This window comes from Protomyctophum parallelum (genome assembly GCF_964188405.1).
Source record: "Protomyctophum parallelum genome assembly, chromosome: 22".
In the NCBI taxonomy this organism is placed as follows: Eukaryota; Metazoa; Chordata; class Actinopteri; order Myctophiformes; family Myctophidae; genus Protomyctophum; species Protomyctophum parallelum.
The window spans coordinates 1,060,317-1,082,494 of NC_139714.1; the positions used below are offsets into that span (position 1 = coordinate 1,060,317).

General features: G+C 39.3%; 1 protein-coding gene and 1 long non-coding RNA gene across 2 annotated transcripts in view; both read right to left on the reverse strand.

Annotated features, from left to right (window-relative positions):
• LOC310853551 (uncharacterized protein) overlaps positions 1 to 20,026 on the reverse strand; it is a gene marked incomplete at both ends in the record, with an annotated part of 61,528 nt that extends 41,502 nt beyond the window's left edge. The window contains 8 exons of the mRNA XM_083757931.1: positions 12,275 to 12,468; positions 13,151 to 13,314; positions 14,060 to 14,179; positions 15,522 to 15,738; positions 17,722 to 17,879; positions 18,054 to 18,201; positions 18,296 to 18,382; positions 19,878 to 20,026. Coding sequence (XP_083614057.1) covers positions 12,275 to 12,468; positions 13,151 to 13,314; positions 14,060 to 14,179; positions 15,522 to 15,738; positions 17,722 to 17,879; positions 18,054 to 18,201; positions 18,296 to 18,382; positions 19,878 to 20,026 — 1,237 coding nt within the window. The remainder of the gene's footprint in view (positions 1 to 12,274; positions 12,469 to 13,150; positions 13,315 to 14,059; positions 14,180 to 15,521; positions 15,739 to 17,721; positions 17,880 to 18,053; positions 18,202 to 18,295; positions 18,383 to 19,877) is intronic.
• LOC310853603 overlaps positions 1 to 22,178 on the reverse strand; it is a 762,466-nt gene that overhangs the window by 508,864 nt on the left and 231,424 nt on the right. The window lies entirely within an intron of this gene.

Sequence of the window (22,178 nt, forward strand, 5' to 3'; positions counted from 1 at the left end):
GACATATGGTTTATTTCTGCCTGACAGACAGAGACGATATATTCAATAGGCCTATACATGCTAAATTGTTGCAGTATAAAAAAATATTACTGCACTGTTTTTTTTTGTTGGTTTGTTTTTTTGCATTTGCATTTGTAATAAAATATCACTGATATCACATGGTGTTCTTTTATGGTAGGCTATACCATCACACTTGTATTTTATGGTAGTATAGTATGTATGTTATTCATTCAAGTCAAGCATCGTTTGTAAGTATAATGTTCAAGTATCATCAATGTTGTCTTATCTGACAAGCAATGGAAACGAGTAAGCTATGTTATGTAATTATGTTGCATTGTGCACATCTTTAAATGTGGCATATGGCGCATGGCTAATTTGCATACGATGGTCCTAATTTAAATATATGTTAATTAGCCATGTGCTGTGGATCATTCGTGGTAGGCTATGCCCACTGCCACTGGCTGGCATTATGGCTACAAGTCGAGCATCGTTCGCTTTGATTATAGCCGTGCTGCTTATTGTTGACATTCTAATAAGGGCACATATTACGAAGGAGAGAGAGCTACAGTATAGCTAAACAAACAATTAACGAGAATACACTTGAAAGAACGCATTGGACTGCTTGTCAGAAAGAAATCCAAGGATGCACACCAAAATACTTTAAATAGCTCATTCCGCAATGACTGCTTTCATGTCATGTTAATTTTAGGGTAATAAATATAATGCCTGCAGGCTAGTATTGTATGTTAACTAGCTCTCGCTCTGAAATTATAGGCAACGCAAATTACGCAACGTGCATCATTGAAAGAGTGGATCTAAATATGTAGTAGGCTAATGCTTTTATCTCATGTCAATTTTAGCGTTGTATATAGGCCTACTCTTATGGTTATGGACTGGTAGGATATATCATAATTATGCTAATGCTATACAGACTATGTCTAACAAATTGGCTCAGGCTGGAGTCGAACCCGTTCTGGTCAGTTCAGCCAATGCGAGTGGTTTTCTGTGATTGGACAAGCGTTGGTTTTCTAGCGTCGGGACCTGGCGCTCACAGACCTTCTAGTCTAGTGTCTCCCATCCATGTACTAACCTTGCCCAACCCTGCTTAGCTTCCAAGATCGGCCATATTCAGGGTGGTATGGCCGTAAGCAACAAACAGATAATTTCTGTCAATAGAAATATTGTGAAAACAATAGAGAATCCCAGTCCTGCCCTCTTTCATGACGACGAGCGGAAGATAGAATCCAATTCATTTCCCGAGCTGTTAGTAGCTGCGTCAAAGATTTTGAGGAGGAAAAAAATCAAAAATAAATAAAAAGAAGAGCTTCCATGCTTCAAAATTAATTATGCAGAGATAAATGCAGAGATGGAAGTTAGAAGCAGCTACTTGCTTAGCTTCCTTGGTCTGAATAATGCATTCTAACACATAAAAACATTATGGAATAAAAATTATGGAAGTAGAGGAGAAGAATGAATGATTAATGATTGATTATATGTGCGTGCATGGCGTGTGTGTGTGTGTGTGTGTGTGTGTGTGTGTGTGTGTGTGTGTGTGTGTGTGTGTGTGTGTGTGTGTGTGTGTGTGCGTGTGTGTGTGTGTGTGTGTGTGTGTGTGTGTGTGAGAGAGAGAGAGAGAGAGAGAGAGAGAGAGAGAGAGAGTGTGTGACCATCGCTGTTCATTCCCTGTGGTGCTGAAGCATGCATTTGCCTGCTTTCTCCAGCATGTGTTTATTGTGTTATTATTGTGTTCTCTGGATCACGGACCTCATGCAGGATATACCTTTATAACTGACCAGCCAACATAGACGTTTCCCTGAATCCACAGGATTCGGAGATAAAGTAGCCTAATAGGTTTAATATCCAAACGAGCTTTCACAACCACTACATTGAACAGTGCAGGCTCCAACAGATGCGCTCCAGTGCGTAAAATATAGCCTATAGCGAGACACTTCAGATTATAAACAATCATTGTACCTGATGTTGATCCATGTTGTTTATGCCTATTAGGAAAATTATAGCTATGCCAACATAATTAACTCCAGCGTGTATTTTCGGAGCGATGGACCGTCAGAACAAAGAATGTGTTCAAATGAAGCAGTCAATCATCCATGTTCGCATGGGTGGATTGTGGTCCAAATTAATGAAGGATTTCAAACGAAATCTCATTGACACAACATACAGGTCTCATTCACACAGGTTATAAAGTCATAAGAAGAGGGTCTATAGTATAGTGATTGACCAAACAGAATCAAGCATTCAACCGAGCAGTGAAACATGTGAAGCTTTGCTTGTTGACTGTTGTTATAATGCTTCTGACTGCTGCATACGTTACTGCTACCCAATTTGCCAATTAGCTTACTAGCCAATCAGAGGCCAACATTATTCCTTATGTAAATGTAGTGTTTCATCGTGGGTAAACTAACAATATTTGTTGGAAAAGGAGTTATTACAATCAATCAAATGGCTTTCCAAGTTCAAGTTAAATGTTTCCTTTATCCAGAAACAACTATTTGCTTAGTGAATTATGATCATTGTTTTTTTAGTTACACCATGACTCTACATGCTATCCAAATGGGACCTATATATAAACTGTGGACGGCAATTGCTCTATAGATTGGAAAGTGATGAATTGTCCTCCCCAGTCGACTGACTGAGAAACAAATCTGATTCCATCTAATATTTTGTGAAATTAACAGAAAACTAAACTGCCTTTAAAATGTACTTAGGCCTATTGATTTCCTAATCATGTTAGTTCATGTAGTTTTATAGCTATAGGCTATATTGTATTTTATATTTCATATTTTATATTGGTTGAAGGTTGTTTACATGAATGCAATCACAAAATGACATTGCAAATGTTAACACATCACATGATTAATGATGGAAATGAAAGAGAAAATAATTGGCGGCATTGATCATTTCGTCATGTGCTTGCGTGACAAAGATATGTTGTGTGTGTGTGTGCATGTGTGTAAGAATGTGTGTGTGTGTGTGTGTGTGTGTGTGTGTGTGTGTTCTTTTGTACACATTGCAGCGGCACATTTTACGCTTTCAAGAGTTACATTGTTAAACATCTACATTAGGCTACGTAATTTAAATCAAGTCTACACAATTAGTAAATTTAGAAGAATTTATATTTTGATCAACGTTTGCCTGTTGTCCCATAAACCAACATAAAGCATGGAATTGTGCAGGACAATCATTTCTGAGAGGCAAAATATCTGGTTCAAATGCCGAATAATGGACCTTGACATGAAAAAGGTTGAAAATGACTGATTCATTATGTAGCCTATAGGAATATATATTACAGGTATACTGTGTAGATAGAGTATGGTGTATCAAGTATAGGCCTATCTCAAACTCTCCTAAAGTTGGTGTGTCATAGTTGGCCTCCAATTTATCTGACAAACGTCTACTGCCATAGTTATGTCATTGTGTTAATATTATATAGCATACTGTATATTTAGTGTTCCGGAGTGATACAATTTTTAGATTCTGTGCAAAACCATTGTCTGTCTGTTGGTTTTTGTGTGCAGAATTAATTTCAAAGCACCTTGTAAAGCTCACCCAATATGAAGAAGTCAGGCATAGATTTAATGTATTTATTAAACATGAAATAGTTTTGTGTTGAGTTGGAAGCTCAGATATAGAGTATATAGGCCTATGATGACAATAGAAACACTGCAGAAAAAGAACACAGTTACTTTACTGTATTTTCGTTAGAGATATTCTTGCAAGTACTGGTTGAAGGTTGTTTATGAAAGATATGCAATCACAAATGTACATTTCAAATGTTAACACATAAAAACATTAGATATGGAATCAAAATTATGGAAGTAGAGGAGAAGAATGAATGATTAATTAATGATTCTATGTGCATGCTTGGCGTGTGTGCGTGCGTGTGTGTTTTATCTGAGAAGCAGGCTAAGCTGCATAAAGGCATTGTCAGTTGGGTTATAAACAGCTTCAGTTTTTCACACCTACAGTAAAAACATTTTTCACAGGAATTGTCGCTGTGGCGGCTGTGGCTCAGGAGGTCGTCCAATAATCCCTGGATCGGCGGTTCGAATCCCGGCTCCTCCTGTCCATATGTCAAAGAGAGAGAGAGAGAGTGAGAGTGTGTGACCATCGCTGTTCATTCCCTGTGGTGCTGAAGCATGCATTTGCCTGCTTTCTCCAGCATGTGTTTATTGCAGGTTTCTATTATTGTGACCTCATGCAGGATATACCTTTATAACTGACCAGCCAACATAGACGTTTCCCTGAATCCACAGGATTCGGAGATAAAGTAGCCTAATAGGTTTAATATCCAAACGAGCTTTCACAACCACTACATTGAACAGTGCAGGCTCCAACAGATGCGCTCCAGTGCGTAAAATATAGCCTATAGCGAGACACTTCAGATTATAAACAATCATTGTACCTGATGTTGATCCATGTTGTTTATGCCTATTAGGAAAATTATAGCTATGCCAACATAATTAACTCCAGCGTGTATTTTCGGAGCGATGGACCGTCAGAACAAAGAATGTGTTCAAATGAAGCAGTCAACCATCCATGTTCGCATGGGTGGATTGTGGTCCAAATTAATTAAGGATTTCAAACGAAATCTCATTGACACAATTAACATACAGGTCTCATTCACACAGGTTATAAAGTCATAAGAAGAGGGTCTATACTATAGTGATTGACCAAACAGAATCAAGCATTCAACCAAGCAGTGAAACATGTGAAGCTTTGCTTGTTGACTGTTGTTATAATGCTTCTGACTGCTGCATACGTTACTGCTACCCAATTTGCCAATTAGCTTACTAGCCAATAAGAGGCCAACATTATTCCTTATGTAAATGTAGTGTTTCATCGTGGGTAAACTAACAATATTTGTTGGAAAAGGAGTTATTACAATCAATCAAATGGCTTTCCAAGTTCAAGTTAAATGTTTCCTTTATCCAGAAACAACTATTTGCTTAGTGAATTATGATCATTGTTTTTTTAGTTACACCATGACTGTACATGCTATCCAAATGGGACCTATATATAAACTGTGGACGGCAATTGCTCTATAGATTGGAAAGTGATGAATTGTCCTCCCCAGTCGACTGACTGAGAAACAAATCTGATTCCATCTAATATTTTGTGAAATTAACAGAAAACTAAACTGCCTTTAAAATGTACTTAGGCCCATTGATTTCCTAATCATGTTAGTTCATGTAGTTTTATAGCTATAGGCTATATTGTATTTTATATTTCATATTTTATATTGGTTGAAGGTTGTTTACATGAATGCAATCACAAAATGACATTGCAAATGTTAACACATCACATGATTAATGATGGAAATGAAAGAGAAAATAATTGGCGGCATTGATCATTTCGTCATGTGCTTGCGTGACAAAGATATGTTGTGTGTGTGTGTGTGCATGTGTGTAAGAATGTGTGTGTGTGTGTGTGTGTGTGTGGGTGTGTTCTTTTGTACACATTGCAGCGGCACATTTTACGCTTTCAAGAGTTACATTGTTAAACATCTACATTAGGCTACGTAATTTAAATCAAGTCTACACAATTAGTAAATTTAGAAGAATTTATATTTTGATCAACGTTTGCCTGTTGTCCCATAAACCAACATAAAGCATGGAATTGTGCAGGACAATCATTTCTGAGAGGCAAAATATCTGGTTCAAATGCCGAATAATGGACCTTGACATGAAAAAGGTTGAAAATGACTGATGCATTATGTAGCGTTGTAGCCTATAGGAATATATATTACAGGTATACTGTGTAGATAGAGTATGGTGTATCAAGTATATAGGCCTATCTCAAACTCTCCTAAAGTTGGTGTGTCATAGTTGGCCTCCAATTTATCTGACAAACGTCTACTGCCATAGTTATGTCATTGTGTTAATATTATATAGCATACTGTATATTTAGTGTTCCGGAGTGATACAATTTTTAGATTCTGTGCAAAACCATTGTCTGTCTGTTGGTTTTTGTGTGCAGAATTCATTTCAAAGCACCTTGTAAAGCTCACCCAATATGAAGAAGTCAGGCATAGATTTAATGTATTTATTAAACATGAAATAGTTTTGTGTTGAGTTGGAAGCTCAGATATAGAGTATATAGGCCTATGATGACAATAGAAACACTGCAGAAAAAGAACACAGTTACTTTACTGTATTTTCGTTAGAGATATTCTTGCAAGTACTGGTTGAAGGTTGTTTATGAAAGATATGCAATCACCAATGTACATTTCAAATGTTAACACATAAAAACATTAGATATGGAATCAAAATTATGGAAGTAGAGGAGAAGAATGAATGATTAATGATTGATTCTATGTGCATGCTTGGCGTGTGTGTTTTATCTGAGAAGCAGGCTAAGCTGCATAAAGGCATGCATTGTCAGTTGGGTTATAAACAGCTTCAGTTTTTCACACCTACAGTAAAAACATTTTTCACAGGAAATGTCGCTGTGGCGGCTGTGGCTCAGGAGGTCGTCCAATAATCCCTGGATCGGCGGTTCGAATCCCGGCTCTTCCTGTCCACATGTCAAAGTGTCCTTGGGCAAGACACTGAACCCTACATTGCCTCCAATGAGTCGGTCGGTGTGAGCTTGCCACCATTTGTGTGTGAATGTGGGAAGTGAGGACGCTGGCGCCGACTGTTCGTCGCTTCAGCTCCCAATGTATACTGAATGAACCATTTTACAGTGCTTTGAGCACTTGGAAAAGCACAAAAATGCAATTAATTAATTTGTTATATCTCCATATTTTAACTATGTATATATTCTCGTAAATGAATGCCCTACTTTGTCACTACAGTACATATGGCAGATCTATAAGCTCAAAGCTTTGATCTACATGTTTTGAGCCTGTATAGATATTTTATTTTACTTGCAAATTTTGGTAGGCCTATGGTATGGTTGGCTAAATATAAAGGTGTCACTCATGGGGGATATATATATATTGTTTTAGGCAATATAAAAAAATAGCACAACATATATGTAATATATGTACCATTTATCATTTCTGATTGGGTGGGCAGCATTTTTTGAGAAATTTCTCTAAAGGGACTCCTGCACTTCACCCTTTTTGCAACCAGATTCCAATTCTTTAGGACACTTTCCTGGGGGTTGTATGTGTGCAATGTGGTTTTTAGACATTTTAGTCATGGCGCCATGTTCATGACGAAAATGTGTCATGAAAATGTGGTCTCACTTCCTACCTGGACTACAAGTCATACCTCCATGCAGCCTCCCCCCTCTCCACAAGGAGGGGCTGGGCACCAAAGCATTATGGTTATTGTAGGAATTCAGCAATCCAGTCAAACCCTTGTCAAACACATATGGCCCAATCCCAATTGCCTCCCTCAAGCCCTGAGCCCTGGACCCTCATTGACTTTAGTGACGTCAGCTGTAAGTGCTTGAGGGTGAGAGGCTGCAAGGGCTCCAAATTGTTGTGAAAGAAATGGGACAGCACTTTGAAGATGAGTCCGCCATTCATGACACTTTGCATCACTTCATAAAAACTGTCCTTATTCACAGCCAGTGCCTACCTACATGCTTGGCCTTTTTATATTTTATGTCTATCACGTCTATTTTAGTATTTAAGCTGAACATTTTATTATTCGTTTCATAAATACACTTTCCTGTGTGATAGGGGTTGTAATATTCATATATAATAATATTCATTATACATTGCATTTCCATATTCTTTTAGTTTGCTCATTAGTCATTTCTCATCATGTTTCCTTTATTATTACTTGCGCAAGCAGAGCGCGCAAGTAATATTTTCGCCCGGTCTCCTTCGTCGTGACAGCTGTTCCGCTATTCGAGGCTTACGCAGAAAAACATCAAATCTGTGCCTGTGTTGCTGGACCAAATGACCACAAATTACCATATCTCTTACGTCATCATTTAGAGCTAGTCATACGTATACTATATACATAATCAGTAAAAAATAAAATAGCAAATTGTGCCTGATCTGCTGGGACCAGAGTACGTGGTGTGTATGTGTATGACTAGCTCTTAATGATGACGTAAGAAATATGGTCATTTGTGGTCATTTGGTCCAGCAACACAGGCACAGATTTGATGTTTTTCTGCGTAAGCCTCAAATGGCGGAACAGCTGTCACGGTTTTTGGCGCAAAGTAACCACAGTATACCGCTAATCAACTTACAACTACACACTTTATACAGTATAGAGTATATATGTATACGTATACAGTATATGCCTATATACTATATATATACTATATATATTTCTTACGTCATCATTTAGAGCTAGTCATACGTATACTATATACATAATCAGTAAAAAATAAAATAGCAAATTGTGCCTGATCTGCTGGGACCAGAGTACGTGGTGTGTATGTGTATGACTAGCTCTTAATGATGACGTAAGAAATATGGTCATTTGTGGTCATTTGGTCCAGCAACACAGGCACAGATTTGATGTTTTTCTGCGTAAGCCTCAAATGGCAGAACAGCTGTCACGGTTTTTGGCGCAAAGTAACCACAGTATACCGCTAATCAACTTACAACTACACACTTTATACAGTATAGAGTATAGAGTGTATACGTATATAGTATATGCCTATATACTATATATATACTATATATATTTCTTACGTCATCATTTAGAGCTAGTCATACGTATACTATATACATAATCAGTAAAAATAAAATAGCAAATTGTGCCTGATCTGCTGGGACCAGAGTACGTGGTGTGTATGTGTATGACTAGCTCTTAATGATGACGTAAGAAATATATATAGTATATATATATACTATACACAAATGACCATATCTCTTACGTCATCATTTAGAGCTAGTCATACGTATACTATATACATAATCAGTAAAAAATAAAATAGCAAATTGTGCCTGATCTGCTGGGACCAGAGTACGTGGTGTGTATGTGTATGACTAGCTCTTAATGATGACGTAAGAAATATGGTCATTTGTGGTCATTTGGTCCAGCAACACAGGCACAGATTTGATGTTTTTCTGCGTAAGCCTCAAATGGCGGAACAGCTGTCACGGTTTTTGGCGCAAAGTAACCACAGTATACCGCTAATCAACTTACAACTACACACTTTATACAGTATAGAGTATATATGTATACGTATATAGTATATGCCTATATACTATATATATACTATATATATTTCTTACGTCATCATTTAGAGCTAGTCATACATATACTATATACATAATCAGTAAAAAATAAAATAGCAAATTGTGCCTGATCTGCTGGGACCAGAGTACATGGTGTGTATGTGTATGACTAGCTCTTAATGATGACGTAAGAAATATGGTCATTTGTGGTCATTTGGTCCAGCAACACAGGCACAGATTTGATGTTTTTCTGCGTAAGCCTCAAATGGCGGAACAGCTGTCACGTTTTTTGGCGCAAAGTAACCACAGTATACCGCTAATCAACTTACAACTACACACTTTATACAGTATAGAGTATAGAGTATATATGTATACGTATATAGTATATGCCTATATACTATATATATACTATATATATTTCTTACGTCATCATTTAGAGCTAGTCATACATATACTATATACATAATCAGTAAAAAATAAAATAGCAAATTGTGCCTGATCTGCTGGGACCAGAGTACATGGTGTGTATGTGTATGACTAGCTCTTAATGATGACGTAAGAAATATGGTCATTTGTGGTCATTTGGTCCAGCAACACAGGCACAGATTTGATGTTTTTCTGCGTAAGCCTCAAATGGCGGAACAGCTGTCACGTTTTTTGGCGCAAAGTAACCACAGTATACCGCTAATCAACTTACAACTACACACTTTATACAGTATAGAGTATAGAGTATATATGTATACGTATATAGTATATGCCTATATACTATATATATACTATATATATTTCTTACGTCATCATTTAGAGCTAGTCATACGTATACTATATACATAATCAGTAAAAATAAAATAGCAAATTGTGCCTGATCTGCTGGGACCAGAGTACGTGGTGTGTATATGTATGACTAGCTCTTAATGATGACATAAGAAATATGGTCATTTGTGGTCATTTGGTCCCAGCAAACCAGGCACAGATTTGCTGTTTTCTTGCATAAACATCAAATGGCGGAACAGCTGGGGGATATCAACACATATCAATGATTTATTTGTCTCTGAAAAACTAAAAAGGGATCCAGAATATATCTACAACGATAAAACAGTATTTCTTATATAGATAGAAACTTGAACCATACTTAATAATACTAGGTGTTTATATGCATAAAGTAGGTAGGTAGCAAGTAGTTACATCTAAACATAAATCATTTCAAACGTTCCTTCACAGAGATACTGAGATTTGACAGTTTACAGCGGTCGAAAGGACTTGCCCGCTCTGCTTGCGCATTAGTTGGCCATTTATGGCCTACTAGTGTGCAACAAGCAAGTATGCACTCGACAGAGTGCAGTTCTAGTTATTATTGTTATTAAATACATAGCCTATGCTTCCATTCCGTCTCCCTTTGAGAACAGTGAGAAAGCACTATTGTGTTTGTTGACATTCTAACCACGATACATAACTAATTTGCATACTTAAATGATTGACGTTCGGAGGATCCCCCTCATTCCCCTGGTAACGCTATGAACTGTGGGTAATTTCTTTGCCAAAGTCAGCATCGATGATGATGGGACATCCCTCAAGCCCTCGCAGACTTCACATGAACGAGCAGCTTAGTCAGTGAGGGCTCATTGAGTCAGCAAGGGAGTGGATTGGGCCATAGACTTCATTATTGTTCTCATAGACATAAAAAGGTTGACGCCTCCTTTGGCTCTGGGGTATGTTGAAGGCAACCTGGAGGCAAGCTTTCCCGAGATTCCTTGTGAAGCACAGCGTTAGCAGCAGCATGTCAATGAATAGACATAGAACGTCTACCTTTCTATGTCTATAGTTCGTTCCTAGCTTCACTGGAGACACATCGCTCAAATGAACTGCAGTGGCCAATGACTTGAGGCATCTATTTTATTATGCTATATATATATATATATATATATATATATATATATATATATATATATATATATACACACACACATACATCTATGACTTTTCTGGCCATAGGGTGCAAATTGTGCTAATGCTATCTATAAGACTACAAATACTATTAACATTGAGTTTTTATGGTTCGCCAACCATCAAATTATTGGTTTAGGAATGCGACAAAAACTCCATGAATTCAATGCTTCAACATTTTGGGTGAACTTCTCCGTTTAACCCTAATCTTAACCCCTAAACTCACATTAAAGGAATATTTCAGTTTAAAAAAACGTTGTTCATTTTATCATCTCAGGCATTTGTGAATACCCCAGTTTATAAGTTCTTCATTGAAGTAGATATTCGATATTAATTTGAGCTGCCCTATAAACTTCCTATACAAACCCATTGTAACTTAAAACTCAATTTGAATCATGATGGATTCATCAAACTGGGGTGTTCACAAAAAGCCTGAGTTGATGTATGAATTACAAAACGTTATTTTGAAATTGAAATATCCCTTTAAACATTGAAATGCAATGCAGATGTGCAGAGATGTCATTGAATGTGAGGTATCTTTTTTTAGGTATGTTACATTATTCATGAAAAACAAAAGGGGGTATAGTCTGGACTAGAGGTATTACTTAATTCTAATTCCAATATATTATTCACACAAGTTACCTTATTTATGGAAAAAAGTCAGGTTTATAATCTATTCAGGCGAGTGAAAAACACAAGGGGTTACAGTCTTGCAAACTCCAGACATCAATATGCAGTACAGACTTAATTAAGCAAATTACAAGAGCTATTAATTACTTACTAAGGTATTGCTCAGACAATTATAATGGGGATAACACAAATGATTAACAGGGTTAATCTGGAATGAAAAGGTTTCCGCCTTCCTCAGCGTGTATCTGAGTATCTCTGAGTATCTCAGATACACGCTGAGGAAGGCTTTACGCCAAAAGGCATAAGAAAAGCCTGTTAGCAGAAGATCTGAAGACCTCCTCACTCCATAGCCATAATAGATCCTTTGGTTCTCCGGCTTTTGATGATTCCTTCAGCTCTGGGGACGTTTATCTTCCTTTTTTCCCCTCTCTTTTTTTTGTTCTCTGGGCTCTTAAAAGTATAAGATCAGAGTTCCGTTGGCCTACAATATAGTTCATGATGGAGTTTGATCATGGCTACAATTTCTTCACTGTATTATAAATTCTATTGATACATAAAGTGTAACACATGTTCACCTGGATTCACCAGCCAGCTTAGCCAGCAGCTGATTGGCCTTCAGTATATTGTCTGGCTCCTTCATGCGATAATGCTTTTCTGCCACTGTAACGGTATGAGTGAGGTAGTCGGCCACCAAAGACTTGTCTATGTCGCTCATACACTTGGTAGCAGTCTCAAAGACTCGGCGTGTCTCTTGGCTCGTAACTGACCGTCTTCCGACTCTAAAATGAAAATTAAGAGAGGACATTTTAATAACATTTATCTCGACACAGCTCACCTGAAACATCTGTTAACCCATGCTGAACGGGAAACCCTGTTGGTGTTTATTTATTAATAATTTATTATTACTTTAGCTATTGAAAAATAGCAGATCTACAAGCTGTGTGCCACGCTATGAGCTTGTAGGTCTGCCATTTCTGAAAAATCGTGAAAATGTGGCCAAATCTTTGAATGTATATTCTTTTACAACGAACATTTTCTTTTTTTAAGATTTTTTTTTTTGCGGCTTACGCCTTTTATTGTTGTTTTTTTAATAAGGGACAGACAGTAGGCTGACAGGAAACGGCAGAGAGATGGGGGGATGACATGCAGTAAAGGCCGTGTCGGGCTCGGGAGTCGAATCCGCGGCACACTGCGACTGGATCACCAGACGGTTACGCCACCGCCTGGGCCACAACGAACATTTTTAACTAAAATCTTTGCTTCTGGCGGGTGCCTGGAACTACATATTTTCAGATGAGAGTCCACGGCCAAATACAGATAATTCTAGGGGTCCTTGACATGAAAAAGGTTGAGAACCACTGATATAGAAACATAGGTATTTCAGAAAACTCTCAGGATTTAGAAGACATTTTTTAATGTCGACGTCAGGTCTAAATGGGTTAATAGATCATATTCTCGTACTTGTTGTGCAGACGTTTCAGGTCACTGGAGGGATTGTGGATCTGCCTCCCTGTGGTGGAGATGAAGAAATAGTTTGCATCGCTGGCCTTCCGCTTGCGCTTCCTGTTGTCAGGCTTGGCGCTCAGGAGTATCGGCCTCACTTGGTTGAAGTAAATGTCAAACCACTGATGGTGGAGAATTAAGAATTAAGATCAATGTCTCCCTTTGAACCTACTTATTACAGAAGAGAGCAGTACGAATCATGCACAACGTGCATTATAGAGAGCACACAAATGGTCTATTTATAAAATAGAGGGTATTGAAACTTGAACATGTCGTGAAGCTACAAACCTTATTAATTATGTTCAGGGCAAAAAGCAAAACATTACCAGTTCATCTACAACAGCTATTCGAACCCAGTTCAGAAAGTGGGGATAGTAGGAGGAAATTTGACTTTAAACATAAATTTGCACGGACCACTCAAAGACTGATGTGTCCTTCGATAACAGGAATCCGAACGTGGAATTCTCTGGATGACAATTTAAAGGGTTGTAGAAATATTTGCGAATTTAAAAGAAATGACAAAAATCAAATATTTAGGCAATATGAAGCCGACGAATAGGTTAGCTATCGTGTCATTGCTCAACTTCTTGCTTGTTTTGTTTTACTCTTTTTTTCCCTTTTTTTTTTTAGATGTGTATGAGCCAATCATTAAAGTAAAAACTAACTTTTGAGTGTAAAGGGGGAAGGTACGGTATTTATAAGAATTTATTCTTCTTCCTGCTCCTTTTCGTCATGGGTGTATCAGATAGGTATGAAAGACTAATGAATTATGAAAGACAAATGAATTGTGCGAAATAAAATAAAATTAAATTAAATGAAATTGAACAGTTTTCGATTGGGTTCCGACAGGAAATCTGATGAACATACCAGCTCCTGCTTCGGTGACAGGGCAAACATGGCGACTTGTTGAGCTCCGTTCTTGTGGTCCTTTACTCCAATGATTGCATGGCCCGACTTCGTAGTCTTTCTGTCGATCCACTCCTCCACCTGCATAAAAAAGGACATCACAAGGTTGGGCGATATATGCCAACATTTTGCCAAATGGACGATACATTTGTGCTAGAAAAGTGCCAGTGTCAGGTTTCTATACGAACGTGACTGCACATTGTAAATGAACAAACCAAGACGAGGCAACACAACTGTATTTCTGTTGCCATGCACCAATCTCACTCTCTCACTGACAAATATATAAATATTTGGCTTAATTGGCTATAGGCTATTCCCAGCACAATTAAAATAAAGATGGATTGGGCGTGGTCCCTCTAACTACGTATGCACGATTTTGTGTTGGTTACTTAATTGGTTTACTGATAATCCATAATGCTCAAGATTGTGTTGGATATGCATGGTCTGCAGCCGTAGAGCAATAGGTGTATGCCGGAAGTCGGCATTTATTGATTTTGAAAACAGTAGCCTGGCGTGTAGTCGTTTAGTCTTTCAATTAATTATTTTGTTAAGTTCACTCTCTCATTTCATCCGGCCGCATTAATAGCTGTTCATTAATGCTTGCTTGTTTGCTGGTGTGAAATTGCTCCCCAAAGGCTGTTTTTTGGGGGAAGAAAACTGGGGAAAAAAGCCGTCCAAATGTGTGTGTTTGGGGATAAAACCAAAACAAACCTGTGTGCGGGACATAGCACCTCCATTATTAATCAAGCTCCCTTATAGCACCCTCAGTAAAAATTGCCTAGTTTCTGCCTGGCAACAAATTCTGACATTTTTTTATTTCTTTCAGAGTGTGGGCACCTCTCACAAAGTTTGAAGCCAATCGTATCAGAATGTCATCTAGTCAGATGGAAATGGGCATGGCAGCATGTCATGAGCCAAGAAATCAGGAAGTAATAAAACAGAATTGTACTGTATATGACCTACAGTACGGTTTATAGGCCAAAGTGTGAAGAGACCTGTTATCATTCGACATGTTATCATTCGATACCATATCAATATCTAGGGTGCCAATTCAATTTATATTGCGATTTGATTCGATATTGCAATTTTTTCCGATTGTTTCCAAAGTTACTTTGCTTTTATAGTGCTAGAACGTTTGAAAATATATAAATAAATAATACAAAAATTATTATGAACTTTTTATGAACATTTTTGTGATATAATCATTAATCTTTATTTTTTTCCCAGCCCTACTGTTATAGTGCCACCATAATCTGAACAATGTGGGCGTTCCTCCTTGGCCCACGGGGAGTGTGCATGCAAGTTTCATGTGGATGGGTCCAGCGGTGCCTGATATCAGCTGTTCACAGACACGGCCCGGGATGAAAACACACCATCGGATATACATATCGCAATCAATAAAGAATAACATAGTAATACTCACAGTCATGCCCTTCACCACACCTGGTCGTTGGAGGTGTTTGAGGATCACCAGTGCCTCCAGATAGTAAAGCGCGAAGGCACACTCAGCCACATGCAGGGTTGTGCTTTTCTCTGGGTAGACCTTTCCCAAAATGATCAAGAAGTCCTTCTTTGCAGCCCTCAGCACAGCAAGGCAGTCTTTTGGTGTCAATTTGTTTTCCTCTATCAACATGTTATACCTATATGAAAAACAAGAGATACCATGATGTAATCACTTGAACCATAGTGTCCCTTTCCTCAGTGTCCTGGGGTGCACCTTCTGTGAAAATAGACAATCTACAAGCTCACAATGACCCGTTGAGAGCTTGCACATCAGCAATGCTTTGGCAAAGATATTCAGAGTCAGGGACGGATTAACCCCCCGAGGGCCCCTGGGCCGGTAATTTTTGCAGGGCCCCCATAGCGCGCGTGCGCGCAAAATGTTGGTGTTTTTCCGTGTTTTTATCATCTTTTTGACCTAAATTTAACAAAATCAATGGCCAATGAAGGGCCCCAGGAGCCCTTTTCAGGGCGTCAAACCTAGTACCTTACGGTCCAATTTCCCTGAAGGGCCCCTGAGAGCCAAGGGCCCCTGGGCCACGGCCCCACTGGCCCAATGGCTAATTTGTCCCTGTTCAGAGTACAACAGTAGGGGATGGTGCTTGCATAGTGGGTAAAAACTAGGGATGGAGCTCGATAATCGACACCCGAAAAAATACGATAACAAGCTTATTGAGTACCCGGTATCAATAAGCTTTGGGCTTATCAAGCCTGTTATCGAGCATAGCGGTCCATTACGTCATGTTCAAACGATCAAGACAAGAGGCGATCAAGAAATAAATGTAATCATCCATGCTGGCACAAACATGTCGGTCTAAAAGTGTATTGATACCTAACAACCATCGCTGCTCGGGTAAACAAAAAAGTGACGGTACACATTATTAACCAGTTAACAGTTTCTGTAATATTATTTTATCCCGTCTTTACACAAAATAATAGAAATGTAGGTTCGATAAGAACCCGGCTCGATAAGCCTGATCAATAAGGTGATCGTTATCAATAAAAACTAATGAGCTCCATCCCTATTAAAAACAGAGACGTATTTGTCACCGGGGACAGGGGGGTCTCGTCCCCTCGTGGGTCCACCGCGAGCCGGTTTGGCCCGCATCACAGTGAGCCAGTATTTGGTTTAAAAAGTAAAGAAAATGAGCCTAAAACAATGACTGTGTTTTGTTGTGGCTTTCCTGCTGTCCAGCTCATAAAATTAGCAGCTGTTGTCGCTTCGAGGCTGCGGTGGTAAAGCTTGCTCGCTGCGGTGTGGAAATCAGCCCTTTCGCAATGTGTGTGGCATAGCATAGGAGGCAGGCAATCATACTACACTCCCATTGGCTTAGGCAGTGTGTGTGGCAGCCAATCAGGCTAGGCCGTCAGTATGACTAGGTGGTGACGATGTCGTCTACATTTCATGAGCTTTCATTAGTCAGGTTTCACCTGACAAAAAGTCAGGCACTAAGACCCTGGGCGGCCGCGGTGTGATGGGCCACCTCGATCACTCCTCTACTCCTTCACTGCACCGAGCACTGACCTCTTGGCCGCTCTGCCCAGTCAACTCACTTCTTTTTGGTGATCTCTTTGCTCACTTTCTTGGAGGAGCTATTCTGGAGAGCTCTGGTGAAATGAATGAAGTGCACACAGTCCTCATAGAGCTTCACATTCTGAAGCCTCAGGTCGGTGGTGTACGTGTGGTACATCAGGAATCTGACCAAGGAAGTACAAATATTTGATGGTGTTATAAGTGATATTTCTGGTTAAATCTAAATGTTTTGTTAGACATTCAAATGTTTAAATTCTGATAATAATTGCAATAAAGTGTTGGTTACATGAACGGGGTCTTCCTGTCTCTCAAACGCTTTAATGAACAGAAAATTAATTTTCAGGCGGGCATATGAATTTCACTTGCACTATATAAAGCGTGCAGGGTCGGCAAAAATAACCCCTGCTCTAAAGCAATCGTTATTGGAATAAATGGCTATTTAAGACTTATATATACACAATAAAATAAAGAGATTAAGGTACAAAATATCAAAAATGTATCAAAGTCAATGAAGTTCATATTCCATATTAACTGCAGGTTTCCCAAGTTATCACAAGAGGGCCAGTAATTCACACCAAATACTACCAACCTTTTCACACTCTTGATGTAAGTCAGCTGAGTTTGATGTTTCAGTTTTGCATCATCGAGCTCACGGAGGTACTTTCTGGTCTTTTCCTTGTTCCTGACAAATTCAAGGGACACTTCCCGTGGGTTCATGTAATAAAGGAAACGGGCCACATTCTGAACCTGAAAATAAAAGCATGTTACATTGGTAGCTTCAGAATCTGCAAGTGTCAGGTGTCAGTTTGTAACTTTATGTCGCTGGCCTCCATTGGGAAAACAGTAGGGCTGATATGGGAGTGGGGGTCCGTGCAACTAGGACTGAGGTGAGATGGAATGGATTATGCTAATATTCCTCACCTCCTGTTTATGATTAGACCTATCGATGTCCACCTTCAGGTATGTGCTGAAGCCCTTCAGCAGTGGATGTTCCAGAGAGTGCTTCTTGTACAGACCCTTTGCTGCCATCATCTTCTTGGGCATGGTCTTCCACTTCACGTCTGGGCAACTGCAAGGTGATACGGTATCAGATGTCATGCACATGCTCCACAATCCACAACGAGCAAAACATGTGAACGTCAGTGAATTAGTAAAAGTGTCACTGCTGAGAGGTGGAGCCAGGTCTGTGGAGTTCTCGCTGGACATCGGTCACCACCAGAATGCGGCGGCGCTGCAGCTCCTCAATCATACTTGAAACAAACAATACAAATAAATATTACAACATTATGAGTAAATTAACTGATGCCGACCAAAGAACATGGTTCACATTATCATGTGATGTACGTGTACAAATATGGCCATCTGTGCACAAATCAAATATATTTAAAGACTAGATATATTCCAATTATATGGCCTCAAATGTGATTACAAGCCAGGATAAGTGCTTTTGTTTTTTAATTACATTTTATACCACAATATTTGCAACACATTTTTCACCCATAGTGCCAATTGCCTAAGCTGTAAATCCTGGGCGCTACTCTCCCTCTACCAACCTGGGGAGAGCCCTGAACTGAGCTCATGCATGAGGAGTGAGCAGGGCGCTTCTTATTACGCATTTCCCAGGTAGGACGTAGTGAACACATTATTCCAGTTCCTTTCCTCTCCATCAGGCAGCCCCTGACCAACCATGGGGAGGCAGTATAGAGACCAGGATTACTGTATGTTTTTCGTGAGGGTAGGATCCCAAAGTGGGGTCCGGGGACCCCCGGGGGTCCTTGAGGGAGTTCCAGGGGGTCCTCAGCTAAATGATAGTTTGGAACAAAATGGACCCTTATGGGTCTGTAACTCTGAGAGTGTACAAATGGAAGCAAATGAACCCTTAGGGTCCATGTGGTTCCATTTGTGCACTCTCAGAGTCAAATTAACAATGATTTTACAATATAAATTGGGGGTCCCAGAGATAGAAATGCCATTAAATGGGGTCTGTAGACTAATATGCATGTCAAACTGGGGGTCCTTTTTTATATTATTTGAATCCCATGGTTTTGCAACCCATTTTTTTCACCCAGTGTCAAGTATCTAATGTAATCCTGGGTGCTACACTTCCTCTGCCAACTAAGAGATGGAACCCCCAGGTAAGAGGAGGAAGAGGCGATTGAGGCAATGGCAGGTGACATGCAGGTGGTCCCAGTGGAAGATGCAGAAAGCGAAACCAGGTGCATGAAAATGTGGCGACCCCTGATTAGCCCAAAGAAGAAGTTTGACTAAACTGTGTGTGTCTCCCGTAGCCACAGCATATAAGTGATGAACAAATGCCCTGTTCTTTTTGAGCAGTCGGGCTGTGCACGGCTTCCTGGCCGCATAAGAACATCCAATGGCACCCCACTAACAATGGAGAAAATGTCAATATTGTGCAGAACATGGCAGATTAATGTCTGACGCTTTCCCTGGTGTAGTGTGTACAGTCCCACCCTCCCAATCTAAGCAGTTAAGCATGTGTCCCATGTGTATTTTGGCACAGTGCTACAGTGTTTGCCAGTTACCCTAGTGATCTTTGTCGACTAGTACATGAATCACATTAACAACTATTTGTCATGATTGGAATCTTGTTCTTTCAGCTACACCACAAGAAGTCATCCGTTTCCATCTGCTTCGGTTCTCTGCATCGTTCTCGGTCACTCCAGTCCTCTCTCACCACAAAGCCGTGTCTTTTTGGCCTCTGTTTAGATTTCCTGTTCCACCTACCTGCTGAGTGGATCAGCATTAGTCATCATTTTGCGAAGGTGTTCGTAACTAAACACCCTGCCATTCGCCAGAACCTCTTTAGCTTCCTTTCTTGCCTTCCGCACCGCTGCTCTCCACAACTCCGGTGTTCCTCCATATTTGACCTTCATGCAGACCCTACGCAGATGCGTTGACAGGAATCCCTGGGTTTTCTTGCAAACAGGGCATACCAGAAAGTACCTGTTGGTTTAAAAAGTAAATGATGAAAACATGTTATGCCACAATTCAACTCCAAATGTTACAAGAAATAAAAAGTTGCATTTCTGAAGTGCTAATGATTTGCCCACCTTTGGAGATACATCATGGCAAGGTAACTACTAGACCTAGAATGCCTGTGATCATTTAATTATACTTCGTAAATTTTCATGTATCTCAGGCATAGATCCCTTCTGGTAATCCTGGTAGAATTGGAATATGCGCGGCATAAATGTGATAAATGCTCTGTTTGAACTCGCCCATTAAATAATTCCAAAGACGTGGAGTGAAATATGGTCCTCTAGTTTTATATCCATGTGAAAGTTCTGGCACAAAACGTGCATGTAGTCAATTATCTCCACTTTTTCAAGAGATGCACACGGACATCTTTCTCTCCGGGCGAGGGGGGCCGGAACAATCGATGAACTGATTTTACAAATACGTCCTGTTTACCGCAGACGTCATCACCAATTGACCAGGGAAACACAAAAGTTTGCGGTCACACAATTGGCAGGTGCTTTGCGATAGGTGCTGGGTAATTAATCACACCACCTGCCAATTGTGTGACCGCAAACTTTTGTGTTTCCCTGGTCAACTGGTGATGACGTCTGCGGTAAACAGGACGTATTTGTAAAATCAGTTCATCGATTGTTCCGGCTATGCCTGAGATACATGAAAATTTACGAAGTATAATTAAATGATCACAGGCATTCTAGGTCTAGGTAACTACATAACCCAAACCTCTACCAAGTTGCCGTTAAGTGTACACTGGCTTTATTCTTTATGGGAGACACATGATGGATTAAACAACATTGTTAAGTGTATCATTTGAAATATACTGTATGTTTTAAAGTTTAAGATGGAAGTTGAATGTCATCATAAAAAAGGCTCACATCTATTACTGTTTAAATGCTTAATAACACAAACAAATACAATTAAGCTTACCTCTTCTCGGACTCCCTCAAAGCACTTAGGGACAAGAGAGGTTTGTGTGTGTTTGACACTGTTAACGCCATAGTAGGCTATACCTGGTCAACACTTCACAGGGGGGAACTAAATAATGCACGGACCGGTCCGCCCTCCTAATGATGCCTTCTGATACGGAATCTGTGTAAATGGTTCCTACTTTGACAATGAAAATAAATATTACACCCACATTAATTATGCTCTAAACTGTAGTTACTGTGGGCAAGGTTTGAATGATATAATGCAATAATGCAATCATAATTATTTATACTGGTATTACTGGAACGTGGTGAGTAATTATGTGAAGACAAGGTTTGCCATGTCCGCTTTTTATAAGCAACGTTGGGCTTGTTTTTCTGTAAAGTTGCTTGTAAATATTGTTTGCAGGGTTGCATTTTTGTACGGCTTGTTCCTGAAGTGTAGTTATTAATTTGGACCGCCAGATTAAGTACTTTTCCAACTAAGGATCCTAAAAGTATTTTGTGCCAGGAACCCCCATACAAGATTTGTGTTGTTGCTAAAACGTTTCAAAGAATATTCCACATTGTCATGATTAGAAATTGATAATTCAAAATATGCTCTGCATGGACACTGGGTAACTTACTTCCTGGACTACATCAAGGAAGCTCTTAGAAGGAAGTGAAGTGGTCACGTGACTGGGCTGTGCAATGACACTTTCATGGGAGCCAAACTCACACCGGTAGTGCAATGAATACATGGCAGTGAATGGAGCCGGCTGGACCAGCTCATAACAAACATTATTCATGAACAATTGCGAGCTTTGTCATATAATTGGTTCAGGAATATGAAAGAAGACATAAGTGATATCACACGTTTTTTCTGAGTGGTTGTTTTTCGACTTAATAACTATTTATTTTTATTGAGGTATTTATAGAAGAGCACATAGTAAGTTTTCTGCCTGGGCTGCTCTCTGCTCTTTGAAAAAATAAATCACATTAAGTAGTATGCACATCAAAAAATAAGACAGCCTAAAATAACGTGTTATATATATTATTTTATTTTCCAGAAGCGATCACTTTACAAAAGGTCTCAGTCATTCATAAATAATGTTTGTTCATGAGCTGGTCACTGAGCTCTCAT